Source organism: Leptidea sinapis, chromosome 25, assembly GCF_905404315.1.
Source record: "Leptidea sinapis chromosome 25, ilLepSina1.1, whole genome shotgun sequence".
Classification (NCBI taxonomy): Eukaryota; Metazoa; Arthropoda; class Insecta; order Lepidoptera; family Pieridae; genus Leptidea; species Leptidea sinapis.
In genome coordinates, this window is record NC_066289.1 from 4,498,184 (window position 1) to 4,518,509 (window position 20,326).

At 35.3% G+C, this 20,326-nt stretch overlaps 1 protein-coding gene across 5 annotated transcripts in view; it reads right to left on the reverse strand.

Annotated features, from left to right (window-relative positions):
* LOC126972073 (O-acyltransferase like protein-like) overlaps positions 1-20,326 on the reverse strand; it is a 283,177-nt gene that overhangs the window by 59,583 nt on the left and 203,268 nt on the right. For 4 of the 5 annotated variants that reach the window (XR_007731041.1, XR_007731040.1, XM_050818653.1 and 1 more), the window contains exon 1: positions 1,110-1,239. The exons of the other annotated variant lie outside the window; for it this stretch is intronic. Coding sequence is in view for 2 of the 4 variants with exons in the window: in XM_050818653.1 (XP_050674610.1) it covers positions 1,110-1,179 (70 nt within the window). In the remaining 2 variants the exon portion in view is untranslated. Of the gene's footprint in view, positions 1-1,109; positions 1,240-20,326 lie in introns of those variants that run through there. 5 annotated transcript variants of the gene reach the window in all.

Below are 20,326 nucleotides of genomic sequence, written 5' to 3' on the forward strand. Positions count from 1 at the left end.
AAGCTCTTCAGACCCCGAATCAGCGAGCGAATATTAATTTGGAAATAATTTATTTTATGTTTGGTAACCATTATTAACCTAATAAGGCATTTGTAAATAATTTATATTATATATTTATGTTATATGTATTATAAATCTAAATTAGTTTATAATTAAAGTACCTATAAAGATATTGATAATCTCTGAATTATCATATTGACAGTGTCATTCTTTGTTTACATTTTTGATCTCGAATTAGAATAGAATAGAATAAAAATTTATTGATAAAAAACAACCACCACACAATTATTAAAATGATACAAACCAGAATAAGTAATAAATTCTTAGAAATAACAAATAAAACAAATTAAATAATACAATTTATAGCGTAAAACGAAAAAGGTACTGTGCGGCAGTGAATGTCACCAAATGGAGCTAACTCAGTAAAAAGCTGCAATGGCGTGGTGCCAATGTAGCACTGGCTTTCAGTAGCCCCAACATTATTGAGTCTGGGAGTAGCAGCGCCTAGTAATTTTTAAATTATAATTATGAATATAATTCTATGAATATAAATAAATAGAGGCAGTATAGATCAAGTTTTTGTATGTAACTCTAAAAAAATTAAATAAAAAAAAAATTTTAACGTTAAAAGAAGATCATTTAGATCTTAACGACTGAAAAATCCTAAAATATGAAGTTATTAATAATAAATAAGTGTTATTATAAATTATGGTTGATATAAATGTTAATATTATAATATAAAATTTAAAAGATGTACCAGCAGTTAAACAGGTTTATAAATATCATTAAGTAGGTAATTTTTAGTTTATATTTTGAAATTTTGAATGATATTACTAAGTTGAAGTGGAGGTGGCAAATCATTCCAGCACTTGGTGGCTTCTGGCTTGATATCTAAAACTTCCCCAAAACGCAGCAGTGCGGTGGCTAGGAATAGCTAATATACGAAAAGCGGACCTCGTATCCATATTCAAAGCTTTACGCTGTTACATTACGTACATTTCCGACTTTTATTCAATCTTTTGCTTTTAATCAAAGTATACTTGAATTTATATGGAATGAATATTTATCTTTTTATGGACATATATAAACGGCCACAACAGAATACATACCATTTAAAAAATATGGATCACCACAGCATAATCCAAAGAACAACAGAATCACAAAATATTTGATATTCATAGTAGGTACGTGTGCTGCCTAGTAAAACTAAATTAATAATGTTGGTTAGACTGGATGGATTATACATTTTGATTGAATATTTGTTGCTTTATAATTAATACAAACACATTTTGACCAATGACAGACTTTTGTGCACAGAATGCCGGCCACATGTGTTTGGTTCTGCGTCGCCTTCTTCTGCCGTGAAGCAAGCATTATTGTGTTTCGGTTGGAAAGCGACACCCTTGACTGGCTAGCTGGTGATATTAGGCTGAATCACTTAGTATCTTGTCTCAAGGTGATGAGCGTGATTGTAGTAGCATTCAGAATTTAAAACAAGAATATTGAGCGAAACTGTATTGTAATGGTCAGGGCGTTATCACTTAATATCAGAGGAACGACTTGTTCATCACATCACTTTTTATTATACAATCAAGCATCAACTTGTTCCTGCTCGATATATTCACTATTTTGCAAAAAAAACGTGCACCTAGGTAAATAAACTATTTCGCTGGCATCTTCAAATTATTTCATAATTCTAAGTAGCTTGTATTATTATAATACTTTAAATTAATGAGCAAAATGTACTTTCTGTCAATTTTGTTATTACATGTCGATGGAATTGATGAAAAATGATCTCAGAATCTAAACAGCTAGTTGCGTATCTGTTCATTAGAATAGGAGGACAAACGAGCGTACGGTTCACCCTCTGCCCACATTCTCTTGCAACACCAGAGGAATCACAGGAGAGTTGCCGGCATTTAAGGAAGGTGTGCGCGCTTTTTTTTTAAGGTACCCATGTCGTAGCGTCATGGCAAACACCGCATAAGGAAGCTCATTCCACAGCTTTGTAGTACGTGGAAGAAAGCTCCTTGAAAACCGCACTGTGGAGGACCACCACACATCCAGATGGTGGGGATGAAATCTTAAATGTGATGAACAGGCCAGGAGGACACTTGTATAATAGACCATGAGTCTTGGTATCCTGGAAGCTATAAATTTATCAATGCTGTGCGTCCCGAAATGCCTATAAACCCTTCAATGCAGTTTATCAGGTGTTTCTTTACAATAAAGCCAACGTCATGATAGCCAGGGGTGGTTCTTATATGGTCAAATAAGAAATCCTGATACGAAACAATTCTTTCACCCAATCGTCTCACTTCGCTAAGGCCAACGATATCCCATTTGATATGTTTTAGCACGTATGTTAAGGTTGGAGGTAGGAGGAGGTAGATTGATCCTTTTTCTTTTATAATTGTTGGTGTGCGGTTCTTTGATTATCATTTTATCATATTTCAGAAAAGCATTATTTACTTTTTTCCTCTCTTCTAGTAACTGCGGTTGCGGACCTTTTCTTTTCTCTCATACTTCTTTCAAATAATCCTCTGATATTTGATATAATATAATGTGTTGTCAGTCTGTATGACGTCATGTTCTGATTGATTACATGTTATTAAATAAAAAAAATGATTGCTCAAGTTTTTTACATAAATACCTTATATCATATCATCTGTCACAGGAAGTCGGTTACCTTAGAAAACAAGTTATTCCCAAGGCTAACTAATTCTATTCGATAATTGTACTAAAAATATTGGACCAGCTAAATTAAATGTTACTCAATATTTATTATGCCAATTAATTGCGATTGGTATGTGGTTATCTTTTCCATAGACGTTGTATCTACTAGTCCATAGACGACCTTACAACTCGATAATGCGTGACCAAGGCGTCACCCATTTAGATTTTTCAATGTGTGCGTTAGCTAACGGCTTAGTATTCAAAAGACTATGGAGCTAATGCCAAACGTGGCTGACTTTTTACGACTTGTCCATCAAAATCTGTGACAGAAACTTTGGATAATCATTTCTTTTGTATCTTGCTGTATCTTAGAGGTGTTCTGCTTTGTTGCACGCTTTATTCGTCTATTCGCTGGTATATTGTAAGTCTATGGTGTTTTTTATATTTTCACATTGTAGAAGGTATGTCCTGAGAGCAATATGTTAGTGCAATAATTAAGATATTTTGGTTGGTAACCCTCTGACGAGAGTTGTATTTAGCAATACAATCTAAATGAATAAAATTAAGATGAAGGTTGTAGATACGAACAGACAAGGTCTCGGCGTATATTCGGCATCCGCCCGGCTTCACTAGAAAAGCTATTGTGTTACCAGGTTTTTAGGCGGTAGGTAACTAGTTACCGCACTACCTGAGAACAATATCTTTTTTATTACGGTAACATTATATTGTAGTGTGTCTTGACTATTTAAGATGCTTGCTTGTGTCTCGTCTTGACACTCAATGGCATATTTCAAATTTTGTAACTTACGCTTCGTGTTATTTTACATTTAAATTAATAAAATACAAAATACTTACTGATGATATTTGATCCCAGTGTCTTTATTATTTCTTGTAGAATTAATTTTACAGAGTTTACTTCGCAAACCAGCCTTTTAGTTTCACTTATTAGCAAAGTTTAACAGAACATGTGGCACGTCAACGTCACACATTGTTCGAGAATGGCTCGAATACGCCCTCTTGGATGTTCTATTACGACCGTTCCCAATATACTATCTACAGATAGAGATAAATTACTACCTTCTACTGTCAGTAATTAGCTGTTAATAATCTGAAGCTGTCCCAATATACCCCATAAGTCATTCTTATCGCCTTATATTGGGAAGCGTGAATTGCAATTTCCATACAAACTTGTATCGCTGGTAAGCTATACATCGTCCCATTGACAGACAGCGTGTACGGATAAGGTGCGTTACCGTCGATAAGATTATTGGGACAGAAAAGTCAACGATAGTTACGATTTTATTCTCAAGTAAGAGATAGTCTCAATATTGGGAACGGCCGTTAGTCGTCGCACTTTGCGAATACGCAACCAGGGCAGCGGAGACCAATCCTTAATCAAAGCATTATCGTGCATTTTTTGCGTAGCTCCAAACAGGTTAAAAAAAATAATTAACTTAATTATCAACAACGATAGCATCGTGTAGATTAAGAAACAGATTATACAAATTACCGCTACTTAAACATAGATTAGGAGGTCACGCCTCACAAAAGAAGGCCGTGATCTTCAGACAAGTTAGACCTTTGTTTCCGTTTCTCAGACTATACTCCATCGGCGGATATGACCATTCATTATCCAGAAGACATTATCCAGATTATTATTAGATTATTCAAAATAGTATATAAAATCACTTATTGGAAGTCTACAACTACCACCCATTCTAAAAGGTATGCCTCAGACCTGAGAAGAACGGGCGCAACAAACTCAGCGGGCTTCTTTATTTTATCTAATATAATTATATGCCATGCCACCTTCGCACGACACGCCGCAAGTTAGGATATCATGCCCACCATCTGGATGTGTGGCGGTCCTCCAAAGTGCGGTTTTCAAGCAGCTTTCTTCCTCGTACTACAACGCTGTGGAATGAGCTTCCTTTTGCGGTGTTACCGGGACGATACGACATGGGTACCTTTTAAAAATAGCGCGTACACCTACCTTAAAGGCCGGCAACGCTCTTGTGATTCCTCTGGTGTTGCAAGAGAATGTGGGCGGCGGTGATCACTTAACACCAGGTGATCCGTACGCTCGTTTGTCCTCCTATTACATAAAAAAAAATATCTATTCTTATCTGCTCTGTAGAGATTAAATTTCTGTACGAAAAAAAATTCGCAAAATCGAGTCAGAGATGTAAGAAGAGATATCATGGAATAAATCCCGATTTTTTTTGATTTTTTTTATTTCTCAGTCTGTTTGTCTGTTTGTACGGGCTAATCTCTGAAACTATTGGACCGATTTTATTGAAATTTCGCATGATGATACCTTACATCCTTAGTCAACATCTTAGATACTTTTCATCTCGGAAAATTAAAGAGTTCCTGAGGGATAGTTGCAAAAATGAAGTAACTTATATAGCTTAGTGCACAATAACTTATGCAAATAATTTAATAAAATTTGGCATGTTGATACCTTATATTTTTTTTTATATTGCCCATCAACATCTTGGAAACTTTTCATTTACAAAATTAACGAGTTTCCGTCTGAAAGTTAAAATCTGCAGTTTCTTATATAGCTTAGTACACAACAACTTATGGCTCTAATTAATTAATTAGAATAAATAATTTTTTTTTAAAAGAAAACTCGCTTCCGCAAACAACAAGGAACCCAAAAAGGTTTTTTAAAGAATGTCTGTCTGTATCTCCGGGCTAAACGAAAAAACTACTAAATAGATTTCTTATTTTGCATAAATAATTAAGAAATGTACATGTTTGCGAACGACGTCAAGGGCAGCAGCTACATCCTATAAATTTTGATTCGCTGGAGAATGTCGAAAAATTCGGTTCTGCGGCAAACGTATATTTGTATGTATATCTTTTTAAGCGGTATATTTTTTACGTTAACTTATATAATAATATAATCTTTATATATATAATTCTTGTGTGCGTGTGTATGTCACTGAACTCCTCCTAGACGGCTGAACCGATTCTAATGAAACTTTCTGTGTGTATTCAGGTGGATTCGAGAATGGTTTAGATTCACAATTGAACTACCTCCTAAACGGCTGGACTGATTTTGATGACTTTTTTGTTTGTTTCAGTGAATTTGAGATTGGTTTAGATTCTCAATTCCGCCCATATAATATAATTCTCCTGCTCATGTGTATGTTAGTGAACTGCTCCTAACGGCTGGACCGATTTTTCAAATTTAAAACATGTGTACAGGACAACGTCTGTTGGGTCCACTAGTAATAATATAATATTGACACACTTTTTACACAAATTATCTTGCCCCAAGTTAAACATATATAGCCTGTGTTATGACAAGACAATAATATATTTAATACAATATACTTACTTAAACATACATATATTTATATAAACATACATAAATACATTTAAACATCCATGACTCGGAAACAAACAGCCATATTCATCATATAAATGCTTGCACCTACCGGGATTCGAACCCGGGACCTCTAGCTTAGTAGGTAGGATCGCTAACCACTCGACTATACAGGTCGTCGACGTAAGTATAACTTAACATATAAGTTTGATTTTTTCACAACTTCTATTTCAACGCGTGCTCGAGATAAAGGGTCTTGACAGACATAACTCGAACGTTTCGAATTGATTGAGTTCAAGCGTGGGTAGTTAAATGACCTAAGTACTTAAATCTCAAAAAAGCTTAGAATTTTTTAATTAAAAAAATATACTTATGATCACCAAAGCAAAACAATCAGAAACATACTTAATATTCCTTGGCATGTTAACTTGTTGTCTTGCTCTTAATAGTGATTTTCATTATTATAACACTAGAAATAAGGGATTGCTTGTAACTACTTCTAGTAGGCTTCATAAGATACAAAATAGCTTTAAGGGTAAATGTATACACTTCTATAATAAAGTCCCACCCACTGTTCAGGCATTATTTATAAATAGATTTAAATGTTTTATAAAAAAAATGGCTCTGTCGTAAATCCTATTACTCCACTGCTGAATATCTAAATGATCGGACAGCCTTGGACTAGATTGTGATTTTTTACGCAAAAAAAGAATGCTGGGAGAGTTTCTTGCGCCGCTTCTTCTCTCTCAGAGCGCCATTTGTTTCCGAAGCGATAGTGGTATCTAGTAGTTATTAGAAATGACATCAAAAAGAATTCTAAAGGAATCAATTATGAGAAAATAAATGCCTTTCTATGCCTTTTAACAACAAACTGATGTACGCAGACATAAAACTGGAAACCATTAAGCAAGAAATAGAAAATTTTAGTAAGAGCTACCAGTTTAGACTTAATAGGCATAGAAACAAACTTGCTTTTCAACTTCAGGGTCCTGGTAGCCTTAAATTCACCAGGCTGAAGCGCCACTGTAAGCGGACTAGCAGCAAGATTTGTGGACAAGAATTGAGAGACTTCTCACCGGAAAAGCCTCTCAACGCCACAAAACACAACGCCAATATACAATCATTTTCAGACAGCATAATGGATCATTGTTTAAAGACAGATTGCCAAGACGCAGAATAAAAAAAGAAAAAAAAATTATGACTTGGCGTTGCGTACAGACGTCGCTTCATTGTGTGTCTTCTACCGCATTTATCACGGGGAGTGTTCCGAAGAGCTGTTTAACCTAATTCCTGCCGCCGAATTCCACCTTCGCACGACACGCCACAAGTTAGGATATCATCCTCACCATCTGGATGTGTGGCGGTCCTCCTCAGTGCGGTTTACATGGAGCTTTCTTCCACGTACTACAAAGCTGTGGAATGAACTTCCTTGTGCGGTGTTTCCGGGACAATACGACATGGGTACCTTCAAAAAAAGCGCGTACACCTTCCTTAAAGGCCGGAAACGCCCCTATGATTCCTCTGGTGTTGCAAGAGAGTGTGGGCGACGGAGATCACTTAACAACAGGTGACCCGTTCGCTCGTTTGTCCTCCTATTCCATAAAAAAAATCACGCTTTTTATTACCAACAAAAGCAAAGTTCGCTATGACAGGATCGACAGACAAACAATGCAGCAATCTTTCACGCACATAGACCAGAACGAGCTGCCCCACGACCCATCTACCAGCCCTTCGAAAATTTTTGAATTATCTGTTGCTTTCCTATGACTCTTTATTAAAAAAAAATACATCTAATATATAAAATTCTCATGTCGCGGTGTTTGTAGTTAAACTCCTTCGAAACAGCTTGACCGATTCTCATGAAATTTTGAGTGCATATTGGGTAGGTCTGAGAATCGGACAACATCTATTTTTCATCCCCCTAAATGTTAAGGGTGGTCCACGCCAAATTTAATTTTTTAATTTTTTGACATTTTTTTTTTAATTTGCATGATTATGAGTCAGCATTAAAAAATACATACCACTTCAAATTTTCACCCATCTACGATGAACAGTTACTTTTGTATCGCGATTTTAATATCGGCAATACAACGTTTGTTGGGTCAGCTAGTATATCTATATAAATAAAATGATAGAGGTTTTCATTTGTAATGTTGTTCATAAAATTTCTTAGCACCTAAATGTTTATTCCTTTGTTTTGTTTTTTTTTCTGTATAATTAATATTTGTATGTAGTTTTAAGTTGTTTCATATTTCTTTAAACATAAGTAATTTAATTTAAGTAGTTAATTAAGTATTAAAATTTAAATAATATTATATGTCTTCCGACGACCTTATTGTACACGGTAAAACTCAAATGAGTTTATGTATGTACAATAATTGTGTTCCCTATAATATGTAATTTGTTAATAAGAAATAAATAATTTGTCATCATGGAAAGACTACTTTATATATTTGATTATTATCTAGAAAAAAAAATGCGATATCTTCAATTAACACAAAATTAATAAAGTTTAAAGAAACAAAGATCTTTATAAGTACTACGTGCTTAGTCATGTGTGTACGCGGACGAAGTCGCGGGATCAGCTAGTATAAAAATTTTTTAACAATAAAAACGACTTCAATAATACTATTCTAAAACAATAGATATAAAATGCACTAAAAAGTATAAAAATAATTGCGTATTTTTATACAATCTAATTAATTAATCTAATTCTAGTTACGATTATTGTTATTTTTGGAATCGGTCTCCTCCTCTTGACTCAAGCACATCTAACCTATAACTATGTATGTAGTTACAAACCTATCTTGAATGACACCCACTCCAAAAATTACAATAATCGTAACTAGAATTAGATTAATCAATTAGATTGTATAAAAAAAGCGCAATTATTTTCATACTTTTTAGTGCATATTATTTATATCTATTGTTTTCAAGTAGTTCAGAATGAAATTCTGCCACAGATCGCACCGTTACTGTAAGTCGTTAAGGAATCCCAATGATCATCATATTCAACAAAGACAATTACTTGACCATAACTATGTTATGGTATATGACATAAATAAATAGCATAAAAAAGATTCGGTCTAGTATCGTTAATTTGCTCCTAAGAATTGAAGAGTTCCGTCACTTTATCATGGATTTCATAATCAGACCCTAACCAAACTTTCACCAAAATATCTTTGAAGTATACCCTTTCCAATAAAAAAAGAATCATCGAAATCAGTTGGCGCGATATTGAGTTATTCGTAAATTCATCATCCACTTTGCTATACAAATGTATAGCAAATTTAAGACTTTTATGGTTTTCTCATGGATGCCATTGTCAGACCTGGACCAAATTACAAAGTGACCACACGGGAAGCACCAGCTTTCAAATAAAATAATAAAGAATTATCCAAATCGGTTTACCCAGTCTAAAGTTTAGAGGTAACAAACATAGAAAAAAACATACCGACGAATCGAGAACCTCCTCCTTTTTTGAAGTCGGTTAAAAATATGGTTACAATGTAAAATCATACAATAAAATTTATTATTACATAAATATAAATTTATTATTATATAGCTTGTCGGCGGTCGCTCCATTTCCAATCTGTGGTATCATTAAGAAAGTTATGTTATAGTAACCTTAACCACACAAACGTTTTTTAACAATCCACTGAATTACGTAATACATTTGTTTTGAAAATTATCTGGGAAATTGTTGTAAAAGCATATACAATACCCCACAAAAGACTTACAAACTTGTCTTAGCCGAGCAGTAGGCATTATATCCTCCACGAGCCCGTATCCCTTCATTACGCTTCTATGACGATGCGGCTTGTTGTAAATCAAATTTCTATCAATAAAAGAATCCTAATCTACATATAATGCAATACTCACCAAATACCTCTACTTACAATTTGACAATTCTGCTTAAACTTGTAATTAATATTATAAATTAATATTATATTTTTACTAACAGTAATCAAAAGCTCAATCCTTTAGGGTAATCAAAATCACTCCATTCATGCAGGTCAAGGAAATGAGTTTTCTTTTTATATTCCCATCGCCTATGACGATGTGGCATGTTGTAAATCAAATTTCTAACACGGTTTTGGTCTATGTTTAACCATTCTTCTACTAGCGCACTTCTTAATTCACGTAAGTTAGCTGCAGCCAGAGAGCGTTGTTTAACGCATCTCCCGAGCTCGTCGCATAAATGCTTTATGGGATTTAAGTCTGGGCTGCGAGCTGGCCACTCCATGCGCATGATACCGACATATATACGCGTTGACCAAATGTGCTGAATGTGCTCGTGCATTATCGTCCATAAAAATGGTATTTGCCCCCATATTCACCAAGAAAGGACCTGCATGCCCATTTAAAATCTCCTCTACATATCTGGGAGCTGTCAGAGAGCCGTTTTCTATAATTACTCACTCCGTACGATCCTCTGAAGATATCTCAGCCCAAACCATTTTGATCCTCCACCGAATGGCACCTTTTACTCAAAACACGCTTTACGATAACGTTCAAAATCAAAAATCAAAATAACTTTATTCATGTAGGTCACGGAAATGACACCTATGAATGTCAAAAAAAAATCTTATTGAATCTACCGCTACTTCGTAAAGGGTTGAGCTAATGAGAATAAGTAGCAAGAAACTTATTGCCACTCTTTTATATCAAGATTTACATTTCCATCGGTTTACAAATCATTTCAATTACAATATAATATGTAAAATGATGCCACAAACATACTCGAACGTCAAATAGTCAATGCCTTACACGAGTAAGTCAAAAAAGTAAATGTAAATTAATACAAAAGTTATTCAGTACAGTAGCTGCATCATCCACACACACCGTAAGTAAATAAAGGTATTCTGTGTGTGCATCTGTCCATCGGACGTGTTCTCGAGCAAACCGCAACCTGGCAACTCGATGTTCTCTAAGCAATTTAGGGCCATTTGCTTAATAAGGCTTTATATCAGCTTCCCGAAGTCGCCGCCGGGTCGTCTTAGAGCTTACATTGTTGTGGTGAATTTCTTGAAGGCTATTTCGGAGCTGAACAACCGTGAGATGTCGATTTCTTAACATTAGCTCACCATGAATCGATCTTCTCGTGGAGCTGTACACCTTGGCCTGCCATTCCCTGGTCTCCTGATGTTCATGCCGGTCTCTTGAAATCGCTGGAGTACTCTTTGGACCGTGGATAAAGTACTGTTCTGGCAGTACTTCGCTGACTCCTTCCTTCTTGTACCATGGTGATAATCCGTGCACATTCTTCAGTAGATAACATGTCAAGACATGTTGGTGCATGGTTGATGCACAGAATACTGTGACTAGCCAAAAAAACTGTTTATGATGACAGCTCGGTTTGAAATAAAAGCGAGAAAATTTTCCATTCCAAAAATTGGAATTTTAATATATTTCAAAAATTGGAATTTCTTTTTTTGAAGCTCTAATTGTTCAAATGCAACCTCTTCTGATATGTATAATAAGCGTCACAAATCTGCATATAACATATTATTTATACGAGGAATCTATGTAAATAACTTTGGGAGATATCGCGGGTTTTCTAAATGACCCGTTATTTTTGCTGTCCACTGTATTATTAGTATACATATGAATATTGAAATTTAATCAATATTAGTGTTAAAATAAGAATGACTTTTGATTTTGATATAATCACGTAGATATCATTATTATTAACGATTATTTTACTTTATTGTATTAAATAAAAAAGAAAATGTCTTCGTTTTAATTTATTCTCTTTAGTATTAAATAATTTTGCATCTCTTTATTAACTTAAAAATGTATATATATATATATACATAATAACTTTTAAGAATCTGAAACCGAGTCTCCGGAAACAGGATCATCCTGCGACCACAAGCAGCGCCCGTTCACGAGCATGACGCATGAGCCAGCCATCGCCTCCCTCAACCATATTTTAGGGAAGGGGACGACCCGTCCCATGTCGCCGCCACAAGCAGTGACATTTAAGCGAGCATGACGAAACCTGTTACGAGAACTCAAGCAAACAACAATAAAAGAACCCTAATCTACATATCATGCAATACTCACCAAATACCTCTACTTTATTTTTATTTAATTAATATTCATTATTTTCAATACAAACTTAAATTGTAATTAATTTGCTCGCATTTTTATATGTACTATTTAATTGTGGAAACTTTTATTGGTCAGTGATTTATATTTTTAGTTTTATTTTTTAAGTTGTACTGTTTGTTTCCTGAATAAAATAAAATAAAAAAATAAAATTACCTTAGTCTGGCCCTAAATACTGTTGCAATAATAAATAGTAGTTAAAACAGACTAAAAAACAAGCTTCTATAGAAAACTAAATGGTTGAAATTTTAAATTAACATTAATTCCTGCCTTATCGACGATCGATGAAAATTATATAAATTACCAAAAATCTTTTTTTGCAGATTGAAAAATGGATTAATCTGGCTGTATAAAGTGGGTCAAAATCGCTCCCAAATGAGTCGGTTACAAACAAACATACATACCATTTACCAGTGGAAGGCTCCTTTGCACAGGAAGCCGGCTAGATTATGGGTACCACAAAGGCGCCTATTTCTACCGTGAAGCAGTAATGTGTAAGCATTACTGTGTTTCAGTCTGAAGGGCGCCGAAGCTAGTGAAATTACTGGGCAAATGAGACTTAACATCTTATGTCTCAAGATGACGAGCGCAGTTGTAGTGCCGCTCAGAAGTTTTGGGGTTTTTCAAGAATCCTGAGCGGCACTGCATTGTAATGGGCAGGGCGTATCAATTACCATCAGCTGGACGTCCTGCTCGTCTCGTCACTCGTTTTCATAAAAAAATACAGGTGAAGCTAATAAAAAGCGTGTAAAAAAACAGAAAAATTATGTTTACTTTTAAAACCTGTAATAAATATGTATTTGAATTAACGTGCCAATCTGTGATCTCTCGAGCGCCCGAACGTCAATAATTGTTATGTAATCTATAAGCACCAAGGCCAAAGGTTAATGACCACTTACGTATGGAATTCCGTCTTAAGTTTTTGCACATTAATATTTTTTTAAGATATATTTAATTACGTTTATAATTCATTAATAAACGTTAAGAAGTTGTCCATATAACGCAGTTAATAAATTAGTGCTTGCTAAGAGGTGTGGATTAAATTTTAATTAATCTTTTTACGTATTTCTCGTTCACGTACCTACATTAAACAACTACACTGGCCTGCAAAAGTAAGTATCACACTTTACAAATTAAATTTTTTTCCTAACTATAGAAGGTAGAGATTTAAGATTAAAAACGTTTTGTTGCAAATTTTATAGGCTTTAATTCTTAGAAACTAAAATTATACAATAGTAACATTTTTAACTTAAAAAAGATAAATCAATGAAAATAGACATTTTTAGTTTAGTGTAAAAAAAATCAACTAAAATGTATTACATGTTATTTAATTTTTAATAACTGGTATTGCTTCCTTGAGCACTGATTACGGTTTGGCATACTGAACACTAGCTTTCGGAGCCGATGTTGGGGGTTATTCTCTCATTCTTCTACCAGGGCCTGCTTTAGTGCCCTGAGGGTAGTAGGTGGTGGTCTGCGATTTCTGACTAGCCTCCCAAGCTCATCCCAGGCGTGTTCAATCGGGTTGAGATCAGGACTTCTTAGCTAAGCCATCACGCTGATACCGACCTCCTGAATATACTCTTGTACGATATGAGCCGTGTGTGGCCGGGCATTATCATGCATCAGCATCGATCCATCACCCATATTTGCTAAATACGGCCCTGCATACTCATTGAGAATCTCTTGAGCATATCTTTGCTCAGTGAGGGTCACATTTTCTATGGCTACTAGCTCTGTGCGACCTTCTGAAGATATGCCAGCCCATACATGTACACTGCCTCCACCGTATTGGACTCTTTCTGAGATGCAGGCTTGAAGGTATCGCTCACCAGGTCGCCTGTAAACACTTGGCCTTCCATCAGAAGTGTAAAGGGAGAATCGAGACTTATCTGCAAATAAAATTCTTGACCATTCTTCTTCATCCCACTGCATGTGTTCACAGGCGTATCGCAGTCTCGCTACTCGATGCTGTCTCTCGAGTTTTGGGCCACTCGCTGGTCTTCGGGGTTTCAAATTTGCTTCAGCAAGTCTTCTTCTCACTGTACTGTCACTAATGTAGTCCCTCCGGGTCTGAAGTAGCTGTTGCTGGACTTCAACTGCATTTTGGTGGCGATTTCTTAACACAGTGGAAATAATATAACGATCTTCTCGGGCACTGGTACACCTGTGTCTGCCATAAAAGGTCTCCTCAGATGGTGTCCAGTCTCTTCGTACCTTCGCTTTACCTTCTGAACCGTTCGTACCGTCACACCCACCATTCTTGCAGTGCGACGCATACTGATGCCTAGTTCCAGAAAAGCCATGATCCTAGCACATTCTTCAACTGAAAGAGGCATCATAAATAAATGTTATGTGCTTTTTAGCATAAATTTTTAAAACAAGACCCATCGATCTTGAAAAAAATTCAAAACAGAAAGAAAAATGTGAATGGTAAAATTGTAATTCGGCAACGTCCACTTTGAAAAAGGAATGGTTTTGTTTTTGAAGTTTTTTTCAGCCAATTCTTAAAAGAAGGTTACCGACTCTAAAGTTTTTATGTACAAAATTAAATTCTCTTTGGAGTCCTTTTTATTTCGAAAGTATATCTTGTGAACTTAAAACGTTATCCCAATTTTAAAAGTGTGATACTTACTTTTGAAGGCCAGTGTAGAATTACGCTTAAAAATTATCTGAAGCAAAACTCTGCCTACGCGTCAATCAGATAGTTTCAACCGCGCTTTGTATACAACGCCACGCAATCAGAAAGTGTTCAGTGGAAAACGCCCATATAACAGCATATCCAAATATAAAAAGAATGGAGTGTCGCATTTCAGATAAATTAACTTTGACTTAACTTTTAACTTTAATTTGTTATATTTCCAACAAAAACCGGAGTTTTTAAGTGATTATCAAAAACGGTGATAACCTACAAATTATGGCTTTATACCACATTATTCCCGAATACTAAGATAATTTTTTTTTCTATTGACAGAACCACACTTCGACACTTTGTGCATGAGATTCTATTTTAGGCATACCATGGGCAGCTTAATCTTTAAGGCATTTTTTTATATTTGCGGAGATGAGCCAGTTATGTTGACATATCCAAGAAAGGGTTTAGGATCCATCTACGCCCATTGTATAAGTCGGTAAAGAATACTAAAGGTTTCTCTTGCAAATAATGCAAACTCTGTGTCATGCAAGGAATTTCTGCACTTACCACAATCTTTTGGTCTAATTTTTCATAGATGTCCAGCAATCGTGTGTGGATTTATACTATTATATTTGTATATTTGTTTTTTATAATCGCTAATTAAATTTTTCGTGCCATTAAGAATTTATTATTATTATTTTTTTTATTTTACAATATGTGTGACAACGATGAAGCTGTAAATGTTGAATTACAATAGTGGCAATGAGTTTCTTACGACTTCTTCGCATTAAAGCTCAACTTTTCCGAAGTGGTGCTAAATGTAAAAATAAAAATAAGTCATTTGACACTCATCAAAGTGTCATTTCTTTGACTTAGATGAATAATGTAATTTTGACTTGAATTGATTCATTGATAAGGAATAGTAATGATAATGATGATTTAAAAGGATAATATAAATACGTACAATATTAAATGTTGGTTTCTTGTGACAACCCTAGTCTACATGCGTTGTTGTGAACCTGTGTAGACATTGTCGCCATAAAGAAATAGTGTGTTCTTATCCACACGCTGTATAATCAATTCCAGCCTATTACTTGAATGCCACTCAGCATTAAATAAGGTGGCTGGTAAAAACAACAACCTAACACTTCAGTGGATCAAAGGTCACAGTGGGGTCAGGGGCAACGAGGCGGCAGACCAACTAGCTAGAAGGGGTTCTGAGACCCAACCGGTTGGACCAGAGCCTTTCCTGCCTCTGCCACATAGTTGGTTCAGGAACCATTTAAATCAAAAGATAAATGCACTACATCAACAATACTGGGATAGCCTTGAGGAGTGCAGGCAAGCCAAAGCAGCTTTACCTTGCGCCGACTTGCGTTTTACCGGGGAAATCTTACAACTTAATCGGTGTCGACTAAGATTAATATTATGTGCGGCCACAGGTCACGGCAATTTTAACAGGCATCTCTTTAATATAGGTGTCACGGACAGCCCTCTATGCAGAGGTTGCCTGGGGGCAGAGGAAACTGCCGCTCAAGTTCTACTGGAATGCAGTGAGGTGGCAAACTACAGGGCGAAGCACCTGGGGTCACCAGGCGCTCTTCGGGAAGTCTTCCGCGACGTTAAGAGGTTGGGTGACTTCTTGGAGGAGCTTGGCTGGTTAGAGTAGCCTCTACCACCCTCGCACGCAAAATAGGCGCATATGACGTCGAGTTGCGGAAAGCGCCCGTATGAAGAAGAACAAGATCCACACGCTGTTTCTTTTTTAATTGAACTGCTGTAATAGCCAATTTAATTTGCTTTATTTATTGACTACATTTATATGCAGAAGAAATATATTATATATATTTATAGAAACACTATTCCAACACTATTTCTTCTGCATATAAATATATGCAGAAGAAATAGTGTTGGAAATTAAATTACACACACAAACACTGAAACACAGTTCATTGACTTATTAACGCAATTGTTTTGTGCATTTTTTGGGATCATTTAAACTTTACTGCTTCACGGCAGAAATAGGCCGTTATGGTACCCGTAATCTAGCCGGCATCCGGTGCAAAGGAGCCTCCCACTGGTAAGGTAACATGAAATGTATCATTCTACCTTTCATTGCATGTTTGCTGCAACTGTGGATGCATACTGGCATTCACTACGAACCTCCTGCGTATGTCTTCGTGCGCGTGAAAGCTATGACAAATTGTTACAAAGTGTGTTTGTTACCTTTCGTGATACATTGCAGCGATGTGTACGGCGAATTATTTCATTGCATGATACATTTCATGTTAGGCGGCTAAGTAGGCATGCCTATTTACGATTTGTAGCGAGATAAACCGATTACCCGACATCTGTCTCACTCCCTCCATATTAGGAGTTTATAGCTATTTCGGTTTTTTGTCTTTTAGTATCATTAGAGTAAATAGGTATATTCATTGATTAATAATTAGTATTTTATTTTTATTATAGTTTATTCCGTCATCCGTGACCCGTGTTTAGTTTTACTGTGATAAAAAGTTGATGTGTGATTTGTGTTTAAAATAGGTTTTAAAAATATAAGTAACAGAGAAATTAAATTAGTGTGCCGGTTATGATATAGGTACAGCTAGTTTTAATAATAAATAAAATGAAAATTGTTTCTTTTAATACACCAGTTATACTTTTACGAGTAATTTTCAAGCATTTTTGAGAAATTTGTGTTGGTCAAAAATTACCCGGCCCATAACTAATGTTATTGTAATCAAAACAAGTTACAGCCCGAAAATACCGGCAAAAGAAGTAATAATAAGTCAAGTACGTATAATAATATTATCTAAAAAAGCTAAAGGATAGTATTAAAATTATAATATGAACTATGAAGCCGACAGCGCTGTGCTATTTTGAGGTCATAAGGTCAAGAAAATTATATAATTGGAGTCTTTATACAAAGGTCCTCTGTAATTTGAGTTTAAAGTTCTTTTTCGAAGCCACACACGTTTCAAAAAAATATTACTTTATTTAGAGTTTTCAATAAAAATTATCATAAAACATGAAATTTTAGGTTTAAAAGTAAATGATTGCAGTATGAGTATTTACCGCTAGATGGCGGTAAAAATGAAAATTTGTGTAATCTTAGAATTTTAGTAACAAATATTTTTTGTTAAATAAACACGCATGCGTAGGCTATCGAAATAAAATAAGAAAGCAGTTTCAGGTATACTTGTCCCTCGAATGACACAAACTGAAATTGACCAAATGATACGGAAACTACATGCGAAACACAAATACCTAACTCCAGTATGCAGATTTCAAGATCAAGATTTCAATAATCAAGTAAGTATTATAATATTTTATTATAATAAAAAAATGCATAACAGTTATTCTAACCTAATACATAATTACCTTTATACCTAACACCTACATACCATGAAGACCACTAATAATTATATAATAATTTATTATTATGCAAGAGACCAAAGAATATTATTAGTCATTTAAGAGTCCTATTACGAATCGTCAACGCTCGCTTATGGTGTCCGAGCGCTAGTGTTCGTTTGCTATACACGAAATTACGTTGGTGTGCGTTGGGAGTACAACTATTTTGATACAAAATTAAAATTTTCGTAAGACATTTTTAACTTTATTTATTAAAACGGCTTTGGGTATGAGATGGGACAAAATTGCGAACCCACTATACTCACCCTGACTTCCAAATGGTCCGAAACTAGCCGGCACCCAAAACGATAAACCGTGAGTAAAGCCGTGTTAATTAAATAAAATTATGATATTTAATCCAGAGTCTGAACACTATTAGGCAGGCAATCAGGGGTAACAAATGAAAACACCCAAAAAGAGTCCACAAATTAAAAATACATATAACGTAATGGCACCAATCACCGACAAGGACCAATGATCGACATGTTTTTTTTTGGAATTCAAGAAAATAAGAGTAGGAAATTGATTTTCTAATATGGCTACTCTATATCATAGACTATATATATGCTTCCTGCTGTCATCTAGTGACACTTAAAAGAAATCCGCTATTTTCTCTAAAAATGGCCGCGTGAGATCTGAGTCTGGCTAGTGTTCCGGTTCAAACAAAGGCATTTCTAAGCGGAATCTTTAGGAAAGTAAGTACAATGTTTTGTCCATTATCTTGACGTGTTAAAACTTATGTTAAGTTGGTGTTTTTTACGGCATGTTATGGGGATTATAGTAACGATTTTCGTTGTAACTAAAGTTTAGAGGTTATTTTTTTCGATTTAAAATGCTGATTTCGTTTACTGGTTCTCATAAATAGACTCCCTCCAATTATCGACGTGTCGATTATATAGTATTATCGTGTCGATACTAATTTTTTTTTTAAATATTTTATTTACAGAATATTGTCCTTTGGTTTTTCTGAAATGTTAGATATTTTTAATCAGTTGATCAAAGTATAGTTACCAGTAATCGACACGATGTCGATTATTGGAGAGAGAGAGAGTGCAGAGTTCTGGTTTGGCCGTCTTTTGCAAATTTTACTAAATATTGACGCAGTTATAATACATCTACGCAATTATAGCCATAAAGCAGTTTCGTCCTGCAAAATAGCGCTCTTTTCTATTTCTTGCCGGTTTAAAGCTTGTTGTTTCAAGTGATCTAAGAAAATCCTTTTTGCTAGTTCATATTGGTCACTGTCCATATCTGGACGTTCACAGTTTTGACCGTAGTTTGAGACTGTACTAGCAAAATTAAGCTTTCTGCGATGATGGGACTTTGTCAGGTGTTTTAAATTTGGAGGATGTCTTGCTTCTTCAACGCATTTCAGATACTTTCCTGGACTTTGGTCAAAGACAGACTTATAAAATGTGTACTGTACTTTCCTAGTGTTGAAGGCTACTACTGCTGCATAACATCTCACATTATTACACACATCAAGGAGTCTTTAAGAGAAAAATTTACTCTTTTGCCACCCACCATTTTGGCCACGACACTTTTGAACTGTTCAGCACGATTATTTGTGAAGGTGTGTAAAAGGCTTCATGAGTGGAAGGCAAGTTGAGAGACATTCTTTTGCAAATTTAGCATCAAAGTCACTACCGTCGAAACATGATTGGGCTCTTGTTTTCGCTCCGTAGTAGAGTAATAGCTCCTACATAGATTGTGGTCTCCAAACACACGCTGTGGACTGTTTCAAATGTCTTCTTGTAATTTTTTTATTTTCAGATAGTATTGCAGTTCGTAGTCTGGTCAGACGCTCTCTCGTTAACTCCCAACAAATTCCTGCCATTATAATTTCGTAGGAGATCGTTAGTCTTCATCTATATTCTGTTTCTGAACGGGAATATCTGGATATGGCCTACTTTCTAAAATATTTTAATAAGTACTAGCATCCCCATCAGTAATCAATGTGTTATATATCAGACCTCTTTTTTCCACTGACTGCTTAAAACCTTCTACTAATATAGCTTGTTCTATAGAAGTCGATGAACCCGTATGATTTTTAGTGCACTTATGTGCTCGAAGTGTTTCTTTTTTCGCGTTACCACGTGCGCAAATTGCACAATATTTGTTTCGAACTCCTACGTGTAAGACTTTACCTG